The sequence below is a fragment of the Topomyia yanbarensis genome, chromosome 3, assembly GCF_030247195.1.
Source record: "Topomyia yanbarensis strain Yona2022 chromosome 3, ASM3024719v1, whole genome shotgun sequence".
Lineage (NCBI taxonomy): Eukaryota > Metazoa > Arthropoda > Insecta > Diptera > Culicidae > Topomyia > Topomyia yanbarensis.
In genome coordinates, this window is record NC_080672.1 from 161,031,885 (window position 1) to 161,051,114 (window position 19,230).

At 36.0% G+C, this 19,230-nt stretch overlaps 2 protein-coding genes across 2 annotated transcripts in view; both read right to left on the reverse strand.

Moving 5' to 3' along the window:
- LOC131687348 (uncharacterized) overlaps positions 1 to 19,230 on the reverse strand; it is a 96,509-nt gene that overhangs the window by 10,980 nt on the left and 66,299 nt on the right. Inside the window, exons 10-14 of the mRNA XM_058971426.1 lie at positions 7,370 to 7,493; positions 7,094 to 7,290; positions 6,863 to 7,019; positions 6,324 to 6,497; positions 5,656 to 5,843 (exon numbers count right to left, since the gene is read on the reverse strand). Of these exons, the coding sequence (XP_058827409.1) occupies positions 5,656 to 5,843; positions 6,324 to 6,497; positions 6,863 to 7,019; positions 7,094 to 7,290; positions 7,370 to 7,493 (840 nt within the window). The remainder of the gene's footprint in view (positions 1 to 5,655; positions 5,844 to 6,323; positions 6,498 to 6,862; positions 7,020 to 7,093; positions 7,291 to 7,369; positions 7,494 to 19,230) is intronic.
- Positions 5,305 to 7,496, reverse strand: LOC131693289 (probable chitinase 10). Its single transcript, XM_058980998.1, has 3 exons — positions 6,863 to 7,496; positions 6,324 to 6,497; positions 5,305 to 5,843 (listed from the first exon to the last, which is right to left on the reverse strand). Exons 1-3 carry the CDS (start codon positions 7,479 to 7,481, stop codon positions 5,557 to 5,559), a joined length of 1,080 nt encoding a protein of 359 aa, XP_058836981.1. The 5' UTR covers positions 7,482 to 7,496; the 3' UTR covers positions 5,305 to 5,556.

Below are 19,230 nucleotides of genomic sequence, written 5' to 3' on the forward strand. Positions count from 1 at the left end.
TGATTTACCCGTAATCGCGTAGCCCTTGATCTTCTCTAGAACTTTGCCGAAAGCACCATCTCAAAAATCTAATAACATAGAATGTTATTAGATTTTTGAGATGTATCATATTCTATAACGTACTGTAAGGTGGTACGCTCACTAGAGCACTATAGTGAGAGTATCCCAAACTAATCTATCACCATCTGGTAGTCTTTGATTTCTCGAGCATCTTTACTGAAGACAGTACCCCTCTAAGTATTCTCGTTATTGAAATAAAGAATGATTTTGACAGTAGTTGAACATTTGGAATCCGCGTAGTAAGAGACCCGACTGTAAAACTTTTTTTTTTCAATTAGGTAATAGGGTGATGAGCCCATTTGCGCCATGTTTCTATTATCACCCTACCCATTTGAAGCCATTGGTTAGAGCAGTGTCTGCTATCTTTGTTCATCGCATTGAGTCAAATGGTAGCGCAACAATAGGGGCACTCGATTCGAGTTTTCGTTGCGCTCAAACACGAGAATTTCACTGTTTTCAGTGCATTTTTGTTATTATATTGGTTCTTAACAACAAAGCAAAGCTGTTGATGTCAATTTTTACGTATTCCATTGATTGTAGGGCGAGAAATTAACGAATTAGGGAGGCACCTTGCTTAGTATGGTGAAAATAGGCACTTCACCCTACTTCCATGAAAATATTTAAGAGATGGCGCCGCTTTGGTGGTGGCTAACGTGAATTTAAATGGGAAAGATATTAATCCTTGGGATTTTGGAGAAACTGTAATATTGTAGTTGTAAAATGTATATAAATTTGATGTAGAAAAAATATGGTAACAGTTTGTAGAAGTATGTTCAGATACTTACTTGAAAATTTTCAAATAAAATCTAGAAAAACTGTTGCGCCCATACATTTTATCCATTAGTTTCCGTCAAGAAAAGCTGAAACTCTTTCTCTCGCAATTCTCTGTTTCACACGTTTTGACAGCAGATTCCCAACTCATCACAATTTAGAATTTAAGCGCAAATGCAACAACCGATTCATTCAGGATGGGTTGGAATTCCAACAAAAATTAACCCAAATTCTGAATCTCATTCCTGATGTAATTTACTAGGATGAGGTTAGTTTACACGCAGAATTTTATTTATGCATCGATAGCATAGTTTTTTATCTGCCTCTCGTTTCTTCTGCTGTAAATTTTATGCATTGGACATATTTGATCTATCCACTCATTAAATGCTTACTAGAAGTGTATATGTATGGAAATGCATAAAATCACAACAGAAGAAAAGAGACGAGAATAGAAAGTATGCTAACTATGCATATTTTTGTTTCTCAGTGTACATATAACTATAGTTTCATTTATATTGCCACAAGATGTTCAAAATATGGAAAAGCGCTACTTTACTAAACTACTCAATTGTGTGAACTTCTCCGACGACAAGTTTTTTGCTTACGCTCTATCAAGTCACCATTTGCCGATTTTATTACATCTTTAATTTTCTCTTCAATTAATACCAATGGACTGTAGGGAAAAACTGAGAGCCGGCTCTGCATCACTGTCACATCAAATCTTCCTACATGATTTCTAATTTGATTTCAAACGAATTCTCCGACATTTTGTCACTGAAATCCGCTACAAGAAATCGATGATGACGTTTATGATTTCCGAGGTGTTAAATTACACTCTGCATCAAGAAGCTTTTATTCTCAGGTGGTACGATTATCTAAAACACCGATCAGCCATGCTGGTTTTAAAAACGACAGTTAATAACATTGTTGACTAGTTACTAGTGACGAAACATTTGTCTCGATATATGATTGCTTGAATTTCAGTTTGCACAAAAAGTAGTTTGCTGTCATTTTCACTCCCGCAGCCACCTTACCTCGCTTCTCACCTAGTTACTGCCAAAGACGAATCACCATATAACTCTAAACACCTTGCGTTGCGTTGTGTTGTGACGATGATTTTGGCGGATTGTACACTGACTTCATCATGTTTGACTGCTGATTATCTAATAAGAGTTGCTTAGGAAATGGTAAGTACCAATCCGACCCACATTAAAACCTCAACAGCATGATAGCCATCATTGCCGGCCGACCCCATCTTCATCGTTCACGGGGAAGGATAAAGGATAATGTAGACAGGAAGTGTTGATGCTCCACCTACTTAACGGAAGGACGACGATTCATCAGACTCTTCCATAGGTGTCGCGGAGTTGGTAGTTTGGAGGGGTACCAGGTCTAGCATTCGCTCCAACTCTGGACAGCCGGCTACCGAGAGTATCCTATGTTCCCTAAACAAAAGCAATTTGAACTCCACACAGCCGACCGTAGGAGTATTGCTTAGGTAAGCTAATCTTATCTGCGTAATGGGTCGGATCACTATTTAATGAAACAGTATTTAGAAGGAATTTGTTACTTCTTCTCTACGATATATTTATTGGCTTGAAAACTACCGAGTGATAACACATTATACAGGCAAAGATAGCGCGAGATGTTATAAATCATGGAAAATATTTCTTATTTTCCATATCGGATTGTTTTTAGAATACAAGTATATGAGCGATAATAACGAACACTGAAGGGAAATATTAAGGATTGTGAACCTGATGCACGGGCTTGATAGCAGTTACGGAGCTTGAAATTAGGTTCATAAAAACAGACGCGGCAAATTTTCAATACGTATTGACCCGTGATCATCGATACTAGTCAGATTAGTTGTATTGGGGCTAATTTCCGATCATTTCATTTTTACGGCAATGTTTTCTCGACTAGATCTGTTCGCACCCTCTCATTCTGCTACTATCGGCAGAAGGCTGATAGCACCCAGTCGTCGCCGGTCTAAGGACCAAATGTCATCAATAGACTTAGACTCGCGTGGAGGCATGAGACAGGAAACTTGTGAGAATTTTGTTATCCCATCATTTGACGACCCATACAACTAAACACCTTGCTCTGCATAATCACGAACAAAGGAGTGCGATATAGTTGTTTTGATAATTCCAGTTTTTTATAAAAATAAAAATTTTCTGAAAAATCATTTGGCATCCCTGCGCTAATACAAATATTTCATGTGTTTGCACTCTTGAAAATTCATGAAGTTCAAACAGCACAAAATTTTTTTCGCATGGCGATTTGTTTGACGTATACGCCGGTTTCACTACATTCGACAAACATTGTACTGATCCATCAAACTTGTTTTATTATGTTTGTCAAACAATATTATGCGTAAAGTCCGGTAGCGCATCAATGCAAATATTTGATGAAAAAAGTTTGTTAAACAGTTGATCTTGTGTACTGGCCTTGTCAAATTTGTTCGTCGAACACGTTTATTTGACCAAATTTTGCTCCATCAAATATTTCACGTTATGACAAACAGTGTACTGGTAGCTTAAGGAGGGTGCCTCACTATTTCATTAATTACTCGGCCTACAAGCAACGGAATGCGTACAAATTAGAATCAAAAGCTTTGCTTTGTTGTTAAGAAACAAGATAATAGCACAAATGCGCTGAAAACGGTGAAATTTTCGAATTCGAATGCAATGAAAACTCGAATCGAACGCGCCTATTGTTGCGCTACCATTTGACTCAATACGTTGAACAAAGATGACAGACGCTGCTCTAACCAACGTCTTCAAATAAGTAGGGTGATAATAGAAACATAACAGAAATAGATTCATCACCCTATGTATACTTCTGAATTGAAAATTATCATAAATGCATGGACAGAATTTGGAGTTTGAAAATGCAACCGAAATTGAATTTAAAATAAATTATCTTCTAACTGTAACACTCTGTACACGCTAAGCACCCATCGCAGCTTTTATACACACCTTACAATCATCATTAACATACAAATACTCAACCACGATGAATTTGTAACAAAACAGTTCAGTTGAATTAAAAGTATTGAACGAACAAGTACAGTTTTGCCTTTCTCATATAGAAAGGTTATGCAATAACTCTAAAAATCTTCAACTTAATCCCGGCCCGGAGGGCCGTGTGTCATACACCATTCGACTCAGTTCGTATTGATCGGAAAATGTCTGTGTGTATGTATGTGTGTATATATGGGTATGTGTGTATTTGGAAAGAAATGTGATCTCTGTTTCTCAAAGATGGCTGGACCGATTTGCACAAACTTAGTGTCAAATGAAAGGTACAACCTTCTCATCGGCGGCTATTGAATTTTTTATTGATTGGACTTCCGGTTCCGGAGTTACTGGTCGAAGAGTGCGACCACACAGTAAATATACACTTCGTTTAATGTTTTCCCTCTACTGTAACCTTGGTAAATTCATAATATGAAAAATATTTTCTTGAGTTTATGTATTCAATATGGATTCGTTGTGGGATCAATATTTTTTTAATTCGACAATCATTTGGAAACAAATTTTGGTTGAACATTTTTCAATGAAATCGTGTTCAAATCAGGTAGATGTAATGGTTTGCATTTTTAAAACAAGTACTGGTACCTACAGATTGAAAACGTCCAAATTATTTGGTACTTTATTTCGTTTTACTATAAAAATAAAATAAATTTGTTGTAAATTTTCACTCGTTGTTTTTGGGGTAACTTTGATCAGCAAATTATGTGTATCGAAATAAGAAAAAACACTCAAACTGTTGTGTAAATTGCATATCTACAAGCGATTTTATGGCCCGATATTGTGTCGTCTCGTAAGAAAACAAAATTGCCTGGAAGGATACGGCCGACGTTTATCGAGCTTTTTCGGGAAAATAGTCGAAATAAAATAGTTCGCAATAAAAATCTCGGATTTTTTAAATAAATTATTGGACAGAAATATTTAAGGTTTCGAAAAAAGTGATCAGTTCAGTTGAAGTTGGTTGATTTCATTAATATACAAGGAATTGTATGAACATGAAAGTTGTATCATTTTTAATTTGAATTTGTCTTTTTAAAAGGTACATTAAATGACAAAATAATCGTTACCGGTAGATGCTGAACATGTTTAGAATATGGTTTGTATTTTGATTCAATGATTTTATTAGAGGGAATCATCATATCGTACTTTACTGAAAAAAGTGTCTTTTGATCAAACTTACCCCGGTGATCAAAGATACCCCGTTTTACGGTAGTGATTTAGGTATTCAAAATAAAGCTCTTTGTTCCATCCAGATAAGAATACTACATACCAACAAAGTGTGCTACTTTAGCATGTTGCTGGTTGAAAACACATTGTTGAATCTAATACAATATAGCAACAGCATCGAACAGAAACAATGTAAAAAGTTTTTTGTTTGGTTTCCTAAGACTTCATTACGACAAAGAAGTGATTGCGATGGAATACACTTTATACATTTTTGTATTATCCTTGGTTTATTAGTAAAAAAACACAGAAAGGAACTGACAGTAGCATTCCTTTCTTTGCTTCCCTCGAATCACAATACATAATTAATTATTTCAAAGCGGATGGGGTTATTGATGAACCAATCTCGGTAGAACGATAACAGCATAACTCAAATTTCAGTATAACAAAATCTTACATCTATAATAACACAGTTCCACAGGGCCGTTTCCTTCAATCCTGTATATATTGATGCGCTCAACAGTTACCCTACAGATGGAGCGCACGTCACACCAGGAATGCATGGGTTCGGGTTGCACGGCACAGACGAATCACAGCATGCTTGCCAAGGCCAATCACACACCGACTTCCGATCGTTGAAATGTAGTCCATCTGGACATTTCACCTCGCAGGCGCGACCAGATTCGCACTTGTAGAATTTTGTGCAGTCGTAGTGCGGCAGTAAAATAGGTTGTGCGGGATTCACGATCGGACAGAGAACATTCTCTTCGCAATTCTTTGGGCAAGTATTGCATTCGTCATCGTCGGTAGCTAGAATATAGTAGAATACGGGTATAAAGCTTATTATGGAAAATATTGATTTCAGTCTTGAATGGATCAATTGTATGTCATGATCGCATGAAGTCTATAACGGTGCTTACAGAGCGGCGGCGAGAAGCTGAGCTGGCGCTTGCACTGACATTAGAATGCGAGATTCAAGAAACCTGCTTGCTGCAAACCAAAGGGATGATGTCAGAGTGAAAGCTGAGTGGATCTGCGCCGACTTCCTGCTTTTACTCTGACTGGCTCCATTTGATATTGCTGCAAGCAGTTTTCTCGCATCTCGCATCCTACTGTCAGTACCAGCTCCAGTTCAGCTTCTCGCGGCCACTCTGTAAGCGGCCTAAGTCAATCATGGTATTGCATAATTTTTCTGCCGTAAAACAGGTAATATTTTTACAATCTGTCCTGATGTGACAAAATGGATACCAATATGTGAAAGTCCCAATAAATCTATTAAAAATTACTTACGTGGTAAAGTTGTAGCTGGTGTTGGGGCCGGTGTTGGTGCCGGTGTTGGTGCCGGCGTTGGTGCTGGGGTTGGTGCTGGGGTTGGTGCCGGAGTTGGGGCTGGCGTCGGTGCCGGCGTTGGAGCGGGCGTCGGTGCTGGCGTTGGAGCGGGCGTAGGCGCTGGTGTAGATGTTGCTGTAAAGACAAAGCAATCATAATAACATGCCATACATTTTCCAGAAAAAGAATGAAATTGAAAAACAGTTCAGTTTTTTACGATTGTTTTTACGAACTCTTGTGCTTTTTTGAAACGGAAAGAGTTAATAAAGTACCAAGAGTTTCGAAATCCTACTCAAAGTCCATTGTTAGTATATTGACTATTTATTGCGTATGATTGCAAACATCATTATGTAAAATAATGAGACCATACGTATTATCAGTTCAAACATGCTCTTATCAACACACATCATACGATGATCCATAAGAACCATAACACCAATATTGAGTTTTGTTATTATCGTTAGTACGAAACCGTAGGTAATGGTAATGGCACAACTTACCTGGAGCACAAGTTTGATCCTCGCATGGCACGTAGCACTCAACGGTCGGATCACAGCAAGCTCGCCAGGGCCAATCACATGCCAATTCCTTTTTATTGAAATGTAATCCTTCAGGACAGTCATACTCGCAAGCATATCCTCGGTCACATTTGTAGAACTTGGCACAATTTAGGTGTGGCATTATTATCGGCTTAACCGGGTTCACAGTGGGGCAACTCGAATGCAACTCACAATTTCTGTCAGGTACGTCATCGGGTTTGCAAACTGACTGGTCACAACAAGCTCGATTTGGCCAATCACAAGTATTTTCCGTGCGACTGAAATGAAGTCCATTTGGGCAGTCGTGTACACAGCCATGTCCAGATTCACATTTAACGAATTTAGTACATGTGGTAAGATGTGGTAGCAAAGTCGCAGTCGGTCCGTTCCTGGACGGACAACGATTATCAATTGGACAATTTTGCCAGCACGAATCCGTACAAGGGCCTTGGGCGACAGTTGACGCACCGAAGAGCGCCACGGTCAGAATTAAGTATTTCATAATAGTGCACAGTTTCTCGTTTGTATGTTGATTGTTGTAGTGAAAGTTAGATTCTACAGCTGGTATAAGACTGACCATTGCTACAAATGTCTAAAATTATTTATACCGACATTCTTTATCTTTTTTGCAACAGTGCAGATATCATTGCACTTCGCGGAGTTAGTTAGACAAACTGATATAATCTAACAATTTTTGTACTACTTTTTAGTTGTCTTTTGCTTTTGTATGGATTCTTTAAAAGATATTATTTATCAATGCGATCAAACTGTGCGCCAATTAAATTTTACAAATTGTCGATAATTTGGAGCTTATTTGAAGTGTGGTGGTGTGACGCCGTTGGTCAAAACTGCGGCAGAGCGGTTTGGTAAAGACATGGAACGGAACTCTGCCGGACGTATCAACAATTTAATATCTGTAATTTTTCTCTCAAAAAGATTACATTCGAGCTATGAATATAGCTTCTTTCGGCATTCATTTATACTGTAAAAATTCTAGAAGGTTCCGCAACGAGATCGTTCTTATACCAAGTGCTTAGAGAATTCTTAATACCATTTTCCCCATCCCCACGGTGATTTTTCAATTTCTGCCAACTAAGTACGGTAAAAATCACTGATAAGAGTATCGTTTCATGAAATCAACATACTAAGTTAGTTTGGTATTTTTAACCCTAGAACGTTGGACTGGGGTACAAATGTACCACATGCCTTCTTTGGAGCCGTGTGAAAACGAGATTTCGGCATTTACCGACCTGGGACCCTAACCATAATTCAATTTGGAGTTCCTAGTAAGAGTAGGAAAAGGTGGTATAGCCAGTTTGCTTATAGCGTTTTGGGAAGCAGGTGTCAAAGTTAGAGTGGGGTACATTTGTACCCCAGTGTACAGTTGCCGTTAGTGTTTCATCAGGTTTCGTGCTGTCAGTGGAAATGTGATTCGTCACAACACCAGTTTAAATACTGGTTGTTTTACTACGTTAGTAACAATTAGTAATATATAATCGTTTTTAATCATTTATTTGATTAATTTAATTCAATTTTGAAGCGGAACAAAAAATAGTTCTCATTATTGCTGATTTTTATTGTTTTAGAGATTTTTCGAAACCACTGGGCATGGTTGTTCTAGAAACGCCTTTGTTTGGCGACACGTTTGTAGATTTCTCCAATAATTGCGGTGCTTGGACGAAGCCCAGGACCGTATTTTTTCCCGTATCCAACTTGTCGAAATTGGCAGCGCGGGCTCAGGACCAACGAAGTCAATCGCTGAACCTGCCCTGGCCAATTCGTCAGCCCATTCATTTCCAGTAATACCGCAATGTCCGGGCACCCAGACAAGGTTGATAGTGTTGACAATGCTTAGTTCTTCGATTTGGGTTCGGCAGGCGATCACTAGCTTGGACCGGGATTTATCTGAGCTAAGGGCCTTGATTGCAGCCTGACTATCGGAGCAGAAGTTTATAACTCTGCCGGACAAACTCAGTTGAAGGGCCGATTGCACCCCGCACATAATCGCAAAGATTTCTGCTTGGAATTCAGTACAGTATCTACCTAGTGAGTGAGATTGTTCCAATCTCATTTCACGACAGTAGACACCAGCACCAGCACGTCCCTCCATCAGAGAACCGTCAGTGTAACAGACTACTTGCGTTTGTTGTTGTCTTTCCATAAAGCCAGACAACCACTCCTCTCGAGAGGGAATTTTCACATGGAATGTCCTGTAAGGAAAACTACAAGTGAGTGTAATATCGCTGGGAGCAAGAATATCTTCACCCCATGTAAATTTATACCCCAGTGCAACGTTTTAGGGTGGAAAACGCAAGTGCAACGTTCTATGGTTAATATGTTACAAAACAACAATATACAAAAAAGTTTCAAAAGAGCTACATCAAAGCTCCCATTTTTCCAATAGCATTACAACCAATTAGAAACAGTCGGATTTGGTAGAACTATTTCTAATAGCTTACTAGAATATTATAGTCACTATCTTAGTTTTTAGCTTGGCTTAAAACTATGTGTGCGTGTAGAATTATCCATGCATTCTCAACAGCTCATCACCGGCTAAAACGCCCCACTCATTGTTGTGGGGCATACTCACCGATTGCTGTGGGGCATACTATCCTCTTGTTGTGGGCATATTCCACTGTAACCGGGGGTATTTTGCCCTGGGTGAAAGAAAAAACTAGAATTTAGGCATCTTCAAAAAATGTTTAATAATACTTGTATCAGGATGTTTTTAATAAAAATGAAACGGGTATTAATTTCTAACTAATATAACAATAAATTAGAGTTAGTGCGGATATCATAGTGTCGAATGGTGAAATATAGCTATATTTGCTTAAGGGGGGCGTATTAGACATGTTTACCCTACTAGCGAAAAATAAAAGTAACAAGTGATAAAGGCGCTAGTATCCATATGAACTTGTGAACTTGTTTTATATCGTCTTGCTAATGCCTATAAAGTTGATGTCCTCAACAAAGTTGTTGAGAAAGTCATGGTCATACGGATAACAATAATTTTAATTTAGAGCTTTGTCACCTATGGCACAACTGCATCTTTGAGATAATGAATGTTGAACTTGAATTATCTGAATTTAGAAAGTAAGCGTCTTTAGTGAATTTGATTATGCGCGCAAATTCGTATGGATTGTGGGCTTTTTTCTATACATGCGAAGACAAAAAACTAAAGGGTTGTGTACAGGACACGACCATGGTGACATTAAAAATGTAGCTTTTTCAAGAGCGTGCAAATGAATTTTATTTATTACAACTATCGACTCACGTTCTAGCTCACTCTCCTGTTCCCATATGTTGCAATTGACTATACACACTCCCTTTGAAACAAAATTTATTGAAGGTCTTTAAAGGGTAGCCCAGTATCTTACTAGCTGTTTGACATTATTTAGCTGATCCATATAGTAAAAATAGGCTGGTCTGTCCTGAAAATATATTCAAAAGAAGCTTGCCAACGGAAATATACTGTTTCTCCACGAAATATGAAATTTTATTTTCCAATTAAGTTTTCAATAATGTACTAATAAACAATCTTTAGGTTTAGTATTTCTTGATCGATTAATGGCCGAACAAATGTTTGTTTGATAAATTACGTTCGTTCGTACTACAAATTAAAACGGATTATGAAGCTATCTTGGTGACATTTTTCTTGTTATTAATTATTATAACGTGTTATATCGCTGTAGTGTAATACTATGTTCATACTACAGAGTTAAAACGCGTTATAATAATCAGCAACAAGAAAAAGGTCATCAAGACAGTATTAAAACACGTTTTAACTCGTAGTGTGAACGTAGTATAATCATCGTATTATTAAACCAGTTCAAGTTTGAAACTAAAACAATGACCTGCATGTTCTGCAGTGTTTTGTGTTATATAGGTGTTTAAATGTGGAACTAGAACTGACACAATTACATCCCCAGTACAGCGGCTTGTTTCGTAAATTAAAACAGATTCATTTTAAAATTTAAATTGATATACACAACCGATCTATTCGTTGTTTAATTTAAAACTCGTTTAGAAATGTATTTTAAACACACAGAACATGACAGATACTGTGACTGGATAAATTGGGAAAACAATTTTAAGTTCAGTAACACTTCGTCGCTGTTGTGCTATCTTATGACAAGCGCCATTTAGCACATTTCGAGAAAAACGATTTTTAAAGTTTGAGATTGAATATCTTAAATATTATACATGTTATAAGCAATTCAAAGAAGACAATTGATGCTTCTATCTATGCTGTATTAATATCTCAAATATTGGGAAGATCGGTTGACTATGTTGCGAGTTTTTACTATAAATGTAAACAAAAGTCGCGTTCACACGTGTCATAGGTGTGTATTGATGACAAAATTTGTATGGCGTGTCATAATCGTGCATGGAAAATTTTCCATAGAAAAAAACATCAATTATTAACTTTTATTCATATCTTTGGCTTCATTTGGTCTAGAAACAATCTGTGAGATGCATTTTGAAGCAAATGAGTCAGCGAATCTAGAAAAAATAGTTATATTTGGTTACAGTGCTGCCAAATATACTATATTCCCAGTTTAAAACTTAAACTGCATTTTTCTCACAATTCGTGAATTTTTGTTTTGAAAAAGATTATGCCATTGTGTTTCCCAGATAATTTTACACATAAAAACATGTTATACATCAAGATAACTTGAGCCAATTCCCAGACACAGTTATTTGAAGCAAAATAGTAAAAAATTCTCAGCATGTTTCTCGCTATATTTCTATAACCAAGCGAAATGTCAAAATTCTGAAAACGCCATTTTGTAGAGAATTTTTAGTTTAGTAATGTTGCATATCTAACTCAGTTTACCCCAAAATGGCGTTTGTCATAAGACAACAGCGACGACTTAAGACATGACAAGAATTTTAATCTAAAAAGAACACCCGCCTAAACTGCTGCTGGTACAGTAAGTTCTTGTTTTATTTTGTTTATTTGTTTATTTTGTTTATTTGTTCAATACATCAACAGGCATATCAAAGCCCCAATGGTGTTGACTTAAATACTAGTCTAATTTCTAACAATCAAGTACACAAAAACAATAGTCATACAATAATTAAAAACAAATAAAAAGGTCAAGTGTCGTTAGCTAATTTTAATAATCAAAGTTGTGCGGTTTTTTATACGGATTTTCAAAGTTATGCGGTTTTTATATGCGAATTTTCAAAGTTATGCGATTCTTTTTATGCAGCTTCCTTTTAATTTTTAGGGCATCACATGAAGCGAATATTATTGAAAGATAAATCCTCGAAAATGCATATGCTCAAACAAAAGACACAAAATGTCAATGTTTCAAAGGTTTTCTTCCATGTAAAATGTTCATTTGTTTTGTTTTAGATAATTAATTACTAGTCTTTGGGTTACGGATATGAGGAGCATTCATGATGTCAGTGAAAATAAAAACAGAAATTGACCGAAAACCTTTACAATTTTAACAAATTCAAATATTTTAATTCAGTTTCGAACCTTTATAGAGTGAACATCGAATAATACAAAAGTAGGGGAAAAATCACAAGTTGTCAACTGGATAAATTGGATCCCCAACATTTCCTTTATGCCTTTGCTATAAGTGCACCATTGCTCGCTGTACTTTGTATATTATCCTTGACACACAAGTGTGTGATATTATCACTCTCACTAAATCCTTCGATGGAAGAAATCAATCATCATCATGTGGACCTCACCTTTCTAAGCTTAATTTGTTAAAGCACGACAATTGAGAACACCCACGATTTGTAATTGGATTTCAAAAGTTTGCATGGGTACTGAATTATAATTATAATAATTATTCTGTCCGTTATCAAGCAATCCTTGACATTTTAAAAGCTTTGCGAAGACTCCATATTTCATTATTTATGATTGTGAGATACAAAGGTTGAACATTTAATTTACGCGGAATTTTCGAAGAAATGTATCAAATTGTTCGCTCTTAGCAACTAACAAATAACGGTAACGGTATTAGTTTAAAAATAGTAGTATGGTCACACCAGCAACCAATACTACGGATATGTTCCTCACATTATCCACTGCTAGTTTCTGATCTCCTAAGTAACTTGCCTCTCTAAAAATTATCTTTTAATGCAGATGTTCAACGTCAAGTGTTTTTTGTGTAGATTTCCAAAGTTATGCGATTTTACTTATGTGTTTTTTATGCGGATTTTCCAAGTTATGCGGTTTTTTATGCGGATTTTCAAAGTTATGCGTTTTTTATGCGGATTTTTGTGTTTTTTATGTGATACGTATCCCTCGCAAAAACATCAGTGTAACTACCCAAATAGCAATTGCAACTTGTTGAAAGTTTTAAATGTTGCACAACTGCTACACAATATTTTTATTTCCACGGGTTTTTAAACGGATTGTGCAACTATGTAACTATAGAGCTGGCCAATAGTGTTAAGTATGCAAACATCAATAACAGTTGTGAAACTAATCAGAAACTTTGCTAACTTGCACAAACAGTCTAACAAGTTGCAAATGCCTCTTTGTTTGCCATTCCACCCTAAAACAGAACTGTCCAACAACCCAGTGCTCGACAAATGGCACAGCTATTGTTTTTAGTATTTTGCTGCAATTAGTAACATATTGCACAACATACAAACAAAGTGCGCTTTTTTCATAACATAGTTGTTACCAAGAGAGTTACAAATACTATACAGTAACAAAGCGTGCTACTTGGGTACAGAACCATATTGTCAGATGCCTCACTGATAAAAAACGTATCACATATAACAGCAATATGAAACATGCATTCCAATAGGATCACTACCTTACGCATCTACAAAGCGCCGTAAACATGGATTGACAAGTTACAACGCACATGCATGCATATATAAATTATTTGTTTCAAACGCAAACTCTCAAGCAGCACACACAAGTCGCACCCTGCCACACAGAGGAGTATTTGACCGAAAAAGCTGGCCGAAAGTCATATTTTCAAAAGCCGTTATCAAGGACATTATATTATACCATAATATTCCCTAGTAATTTCTGCATTAGATGGCAACCACGTTGCGTGTATTTATTAAAGTTGGCAACTCTGTTAACTGCCAAAGGTAGGGGTTTTTTAATACTCCAGGCTGATTTAAAGTTGCGCGTGGAAACAAAATTTTCCAAACATTGGTGATTCGAATTGTTTCTCAAATATCCTATATTTTTAATAAACCAAGGTCAGGGTCATATTTTGGTGTAGATGGATCCATATACTCTTAAAAAATATTAGTCTTATTAAACTTAAATACAAAGAGGAAAAAATCCGCCATTTTCTCACTTTTCAAAAGTGAAAAAGTTCATGTTCCCAACCCGTCCCAGTGAAAACTCTTGTGCCCTGATAAAGTTCAACCCAAATACTACTAGATCGGCGAAAAAAACTTGCGCATGAATGCTCCATTTTGAATGGGAAAATGTACTTTTGCATATAAAATATTTAAAATAATCCATAAAGAATTGTAAAACGATCCATAAAAAAGTTGTCCATGTTCCATAAAACAAAACTGAAAATCCATAAAACAGTGTGAATGATCCATAAAAAAGGGTGATTTGATCCATAGATTATATAAAATTGAACCATAAAATGGTCGCAAAAGAGCACTAAAATAGTAATAAAAGAGCAATTAAAATCAACCAATGATCCATAAAAATATTGGAAATGTTCCATAAAATGATACATTTTGCGCCATAAATTAACTGACATTGATCCATAGAATATAAACAATGTACATTAAACACGTCGATATGTTCCATAATATCGACAAAAATGTTCCACGGTATTACAAATTGGAGCAATAAAATGTCAGAAAAAGTTCCATAAATTTGATGAAAATCTTCGCTAAATAATTTTTCTTGGTCCATAGAAGATGTAAAAATGAACATTAGAAATGATTCATATATCGAACGTTAAATTATGGTTCATGGATATTTACAAAACGATCCATAAGAAAAGAAAATGTAAAACGATCCATTGATATGTGCTTATGCACTAGAAAAAATAAATTTAATGAATTCATGCCAAATTTTATGGTGAACTGAAAAAATAAGTTGTGCTTAATAATTCTCATAACAGTGACAGTGTTTTAACAAGTGAGCTTATACTGGGAACTAGTGTGATGCGGCTTAGCCGCATATCCGAGGCATTGGACGAGGCATTGATTAACCCGAAGCTGGAATTGCATGCAAACCTGTTATCCTCTCGTTTGCCCGGTTTACTTAAACATAGAGGCTATAGCTAGTTAAAAGCCGACTGAGCGGCAGCGAAGTCGGACAGTGCACTAGAAAGCGATGTGGCGTAGCCACATTAGTCAGTGTTCGTGTATAAAGTGTCCGTTTTCGCTTCAGATAGTTATTCAGATAGTATTTGCGACTCATGCCAGCCTGTATCAGTGGTCTAATAACTCTCAGTGCTCTAATATCATAAATACCCTGACGTTTAAAGAGTTGCCATAATGATTTCAGGTTAGCTAAGGTCAGTTAGCTGACTAGTGGGATGCGGAAGCTGAAGTTCAATTATAACGTATGCATTGTTTGTTGTAGTTTGACATTACAACCAAATGTAATAAAGTTTATTATTAGTTCGAATAGCAAAAATTTCGCATGAATTCATTAAATTTAATTTTTCTGGTGCATAAGCACATATTAATGGATCGTTTTACATTTTCTTTTCTTATGGATCGTTTTGTAAATATCTATGAACCATAATTTAACGTACGATATATGAATTAATACATAGAATTTCTAATGCTCATTTTTACATCTTCTATGGACCAAGAAAAATTATTTAGCAAACATTCTCATCAAATTTATGGAACTTTTTATAATATTTTATTGCTCCATTTTGTAATACCGTGGAACATTTTTGTCGATATTATGGAACATATCGACGTGTTTTAATGTACATTGTTAATATTCTATGGATCAATGTCAGTTAATTTATGGCGCAAAATGTATCATTTTATGGAACATTTCAAATATATTTATGGGGCATTGGTTGATTTTAATTGCTCTTTTATTACTATTTTAGTGCTCTTTTGTGACCATTTTATGGTTCAATTTTACATAATCTATGGATCAAATCACCCATATTTATGGATCGTTCACACTGTTTTATGGATTTTCAGTTTTGTTTTATGGAACATGGACAACTTTTTTATGGTTCGTTTTTCAATATTTTATGGATCATTTTTGTTGTTTTAGCGGCGCAAACTTAGGGCTGCCATTTTGAATAGGAGCTAAAAATTTGATAGTTTTGACATTTTTCCTCGTTTTATTTTACATTGTCCGTGCTAAGTTCACACTTTTACAAGGATTCAGGTTTAGTTAGCTGGGAAACAAAATGATGGTTTTATTGAACCAGAGCGCTCCAAAGTGCTTCGAATCGATCAGTTTTCGTGCAGAATTTAACTACATATGTTGCTTCAACTGTGTTTCGAAATGACTCAGCTGGTACCGAAGCACTTTGAAGCACTCTGCACAGAGGAGTATTTGACCCAAAAAGCTGGCCAAAAGCGAAAACTAAACTCGTGCAATAGCGCCTAATCCAGCATGACTGGTTTCCTGGATAGCTACTACACAATTTGAAAGCCATGTTTGATTTATTTATTTCATTTACAACCAGCATGAGCCGTCAGAGTTGGAATAAAATAAAAGCGATGAATTCTCGTCAAAAAAGTCAAGATATTGACTTTCATTTATTCTGGTTGCAGTTGAAAATCGAAATAGTAAACTTGCGCTTTCCGGTTTTTCTCCTATTTTCAGCGTACGGAACTAAAGCGCAACTGGTGTAGATGATGCGAAACTTGATTCTCTAACATGTACACAAGATGCGCATTAGTTGCCCACTCTTCAAATAGGGAAAAAAGCGAAAGGCGCAAGTTCAATATTTCGATTTCCAACTGCAACCAGAATATCTAAGAACCAGTATTATCTATCGGTTAATCCTAAAGTATCTGCTGATTCCATTGGTTTGTGTATTTGAAAATCTAAATTAACCACATATTTCAATGAATGTGACAGTTATAATCGAGCTGAATATATTGTGCAATATTTCCCAAATATTTTGGTGTTATAAAGTTTAATTTATTTATGTTCTCACCTCAAATTTCAATATCATTAGATAAATCATTTCAATCAATTTTTTTTTTCAATTTTTCAAAACGATGTATTATTAAGTTTCCTACCATTTATTTACGCCATTTTAGAATTGATTGCTTTTTCAATATTTTTAAGCAATTAGTCTATTTTCAGAGAATATCTGTGCAAAATTTGAGCGGTTTATTCCAAATATTGTAAAAGATACAACGTTTTGAACGAAATAGACGGAACACGAAGGTACAAGAGTTTTCACTGGGACGGGTTGGGAACATGAACTTTTTCAATTTTAGCGGATTTTTTTCTTTGTATTTAAGTTTAATAAGACTGTAATTTTTCAGAGTACATGGATCCATCTACACCAAAATATGACCCTGACCTTTGTTTATTAAAAACATAGGATATTTGAGTCGGAAAAATTCGAATCACTAATGTTTGGAAGATTTTGTTTCCACGCGCAACTTTAAATCAGCCTGGAGTATTAAAACCCTACCTTTGACAGTTGCCAAACTTTAATAAATACACGCAACGTGGTTGCCATCTAATGCAGAAATTACTAGGGAATATTGTGATATAATATAATGTCCTTGATAACGGTTTTTGAAAATTTGACTTTCGGCCAGCTTTTTCGGTCAAATACTCCTCTGTGATGCCGTATTGAACTCCATCCAACCACCCCACCTACCCATTTTGCAAATCTGAAAAATCCGCACACGGTTAAACTGTGTGCAATGCCACCGTCAGTGGCGGATCCAGGGGAAGAGTCCTGGGGGTCCGGGCCCCCCTCCCAAATTTTTAAATTCTGGAAAAATTTTAAAATAGTTTCTAATTTAATTTCGTTCTAAATTCAAAATCATTCCAAACCAGATCCGACCACCAAAACTGATTTTAATTAAATGAGGGTATTGCATATTACGTATTGGACTATAAACATTTTAAAATTGAAATTTCGGACCCCCTCTGAAATTTTTTTCTGGATTCTCTCTTGGCCACCGCTGCCGAAAATGCGTCTACCGCTTAAAGCCATGATCGTACCCGTTCAAAATAAGAGTAAAAACTGACTCATACATGCACGCGTCACCTCTATGTATAAACTAACCGTAGATGATTTAGTCACTTAGGTGCGCGTGTGTGCAAATGCTATTGTTACCGAAAATTGATAGCACTTATTGTATCGTCCGGAGACTATGTTGCTCGAATGAGATAAGAGAAACAACTGATTTAAAAGGACATGCGTCGTCTCTATTTATGACTTTTCGTATTTGATTGAGCTACTAAGGTGCTTCCTATTGACGGCTCTGCCTGAGAAATCTGCCTTACGAATGGTAATTTAAACTTTTTTCGTAAGCTTTTCAATTTTACTGATTCTCAAAAGTTTACATTTATTGCAGAGATATTAAATTATTACGAATATTTAAGTTACATAGTTTCATTACTATAGGAGGAAGTTTAGATTTTAGAATGACTCCTAGCCCCAGATAGTGGAGTAAGACATTTTCAATGTCGAAATAAGGCTTGTATTTTCAAGAATGTTCATGTCTCAAAAGCAATTTTTGTGTCCAGGGACACTTTCAATGGTCACTTACTTTTCCAAGAATTTCAATACTTATTCTGATATCTTGAACCATTTCTTTTACTCGCAGATTATAATAATGAGACTGCATTGTAATCGACTGCACGCACGGATTTTGTTCTATCGGCAATAAAATAATCATCAACATAGCCTAGACACTTCACACTTGTAATGCAAATGGGTACTTTGAAATATCTACCTGTCTCATTCACGAATCGCGTTCGCTTTCTGTCGCTCCCTGTTTAAGGGATCTGAAAGCATACGTGACATTATCTCAGTTTACTATTTTAATTACGCGTTAAAATAGTGGATCTGATAATTCTATTTTGTACAAATATTTTTTTCAGAAATCTGACCTAAAGAGACATCTTTGCCTTCCAAAATAATTTGAACGTTCGTTTCCTGATAACTGATTAAGGTCCACAAATAAAGCAGAAACACCAAATACTCTCAAACGACGCCGTAAAGAAAAGAAGAACGAAAAGGTGAAAAAAAGAATGGATGCACCAGAAAGTGCATTGTTTATCCATTTTAATCATTTATTCAACTTTTATTCATTTTGTTCATCTGAATTTGTTTTATCTGTTTTATTCGTTTCATTATAAGGACTCATTCTGATTAGTTTATTCATTTCGTGCATTTTATTCATAT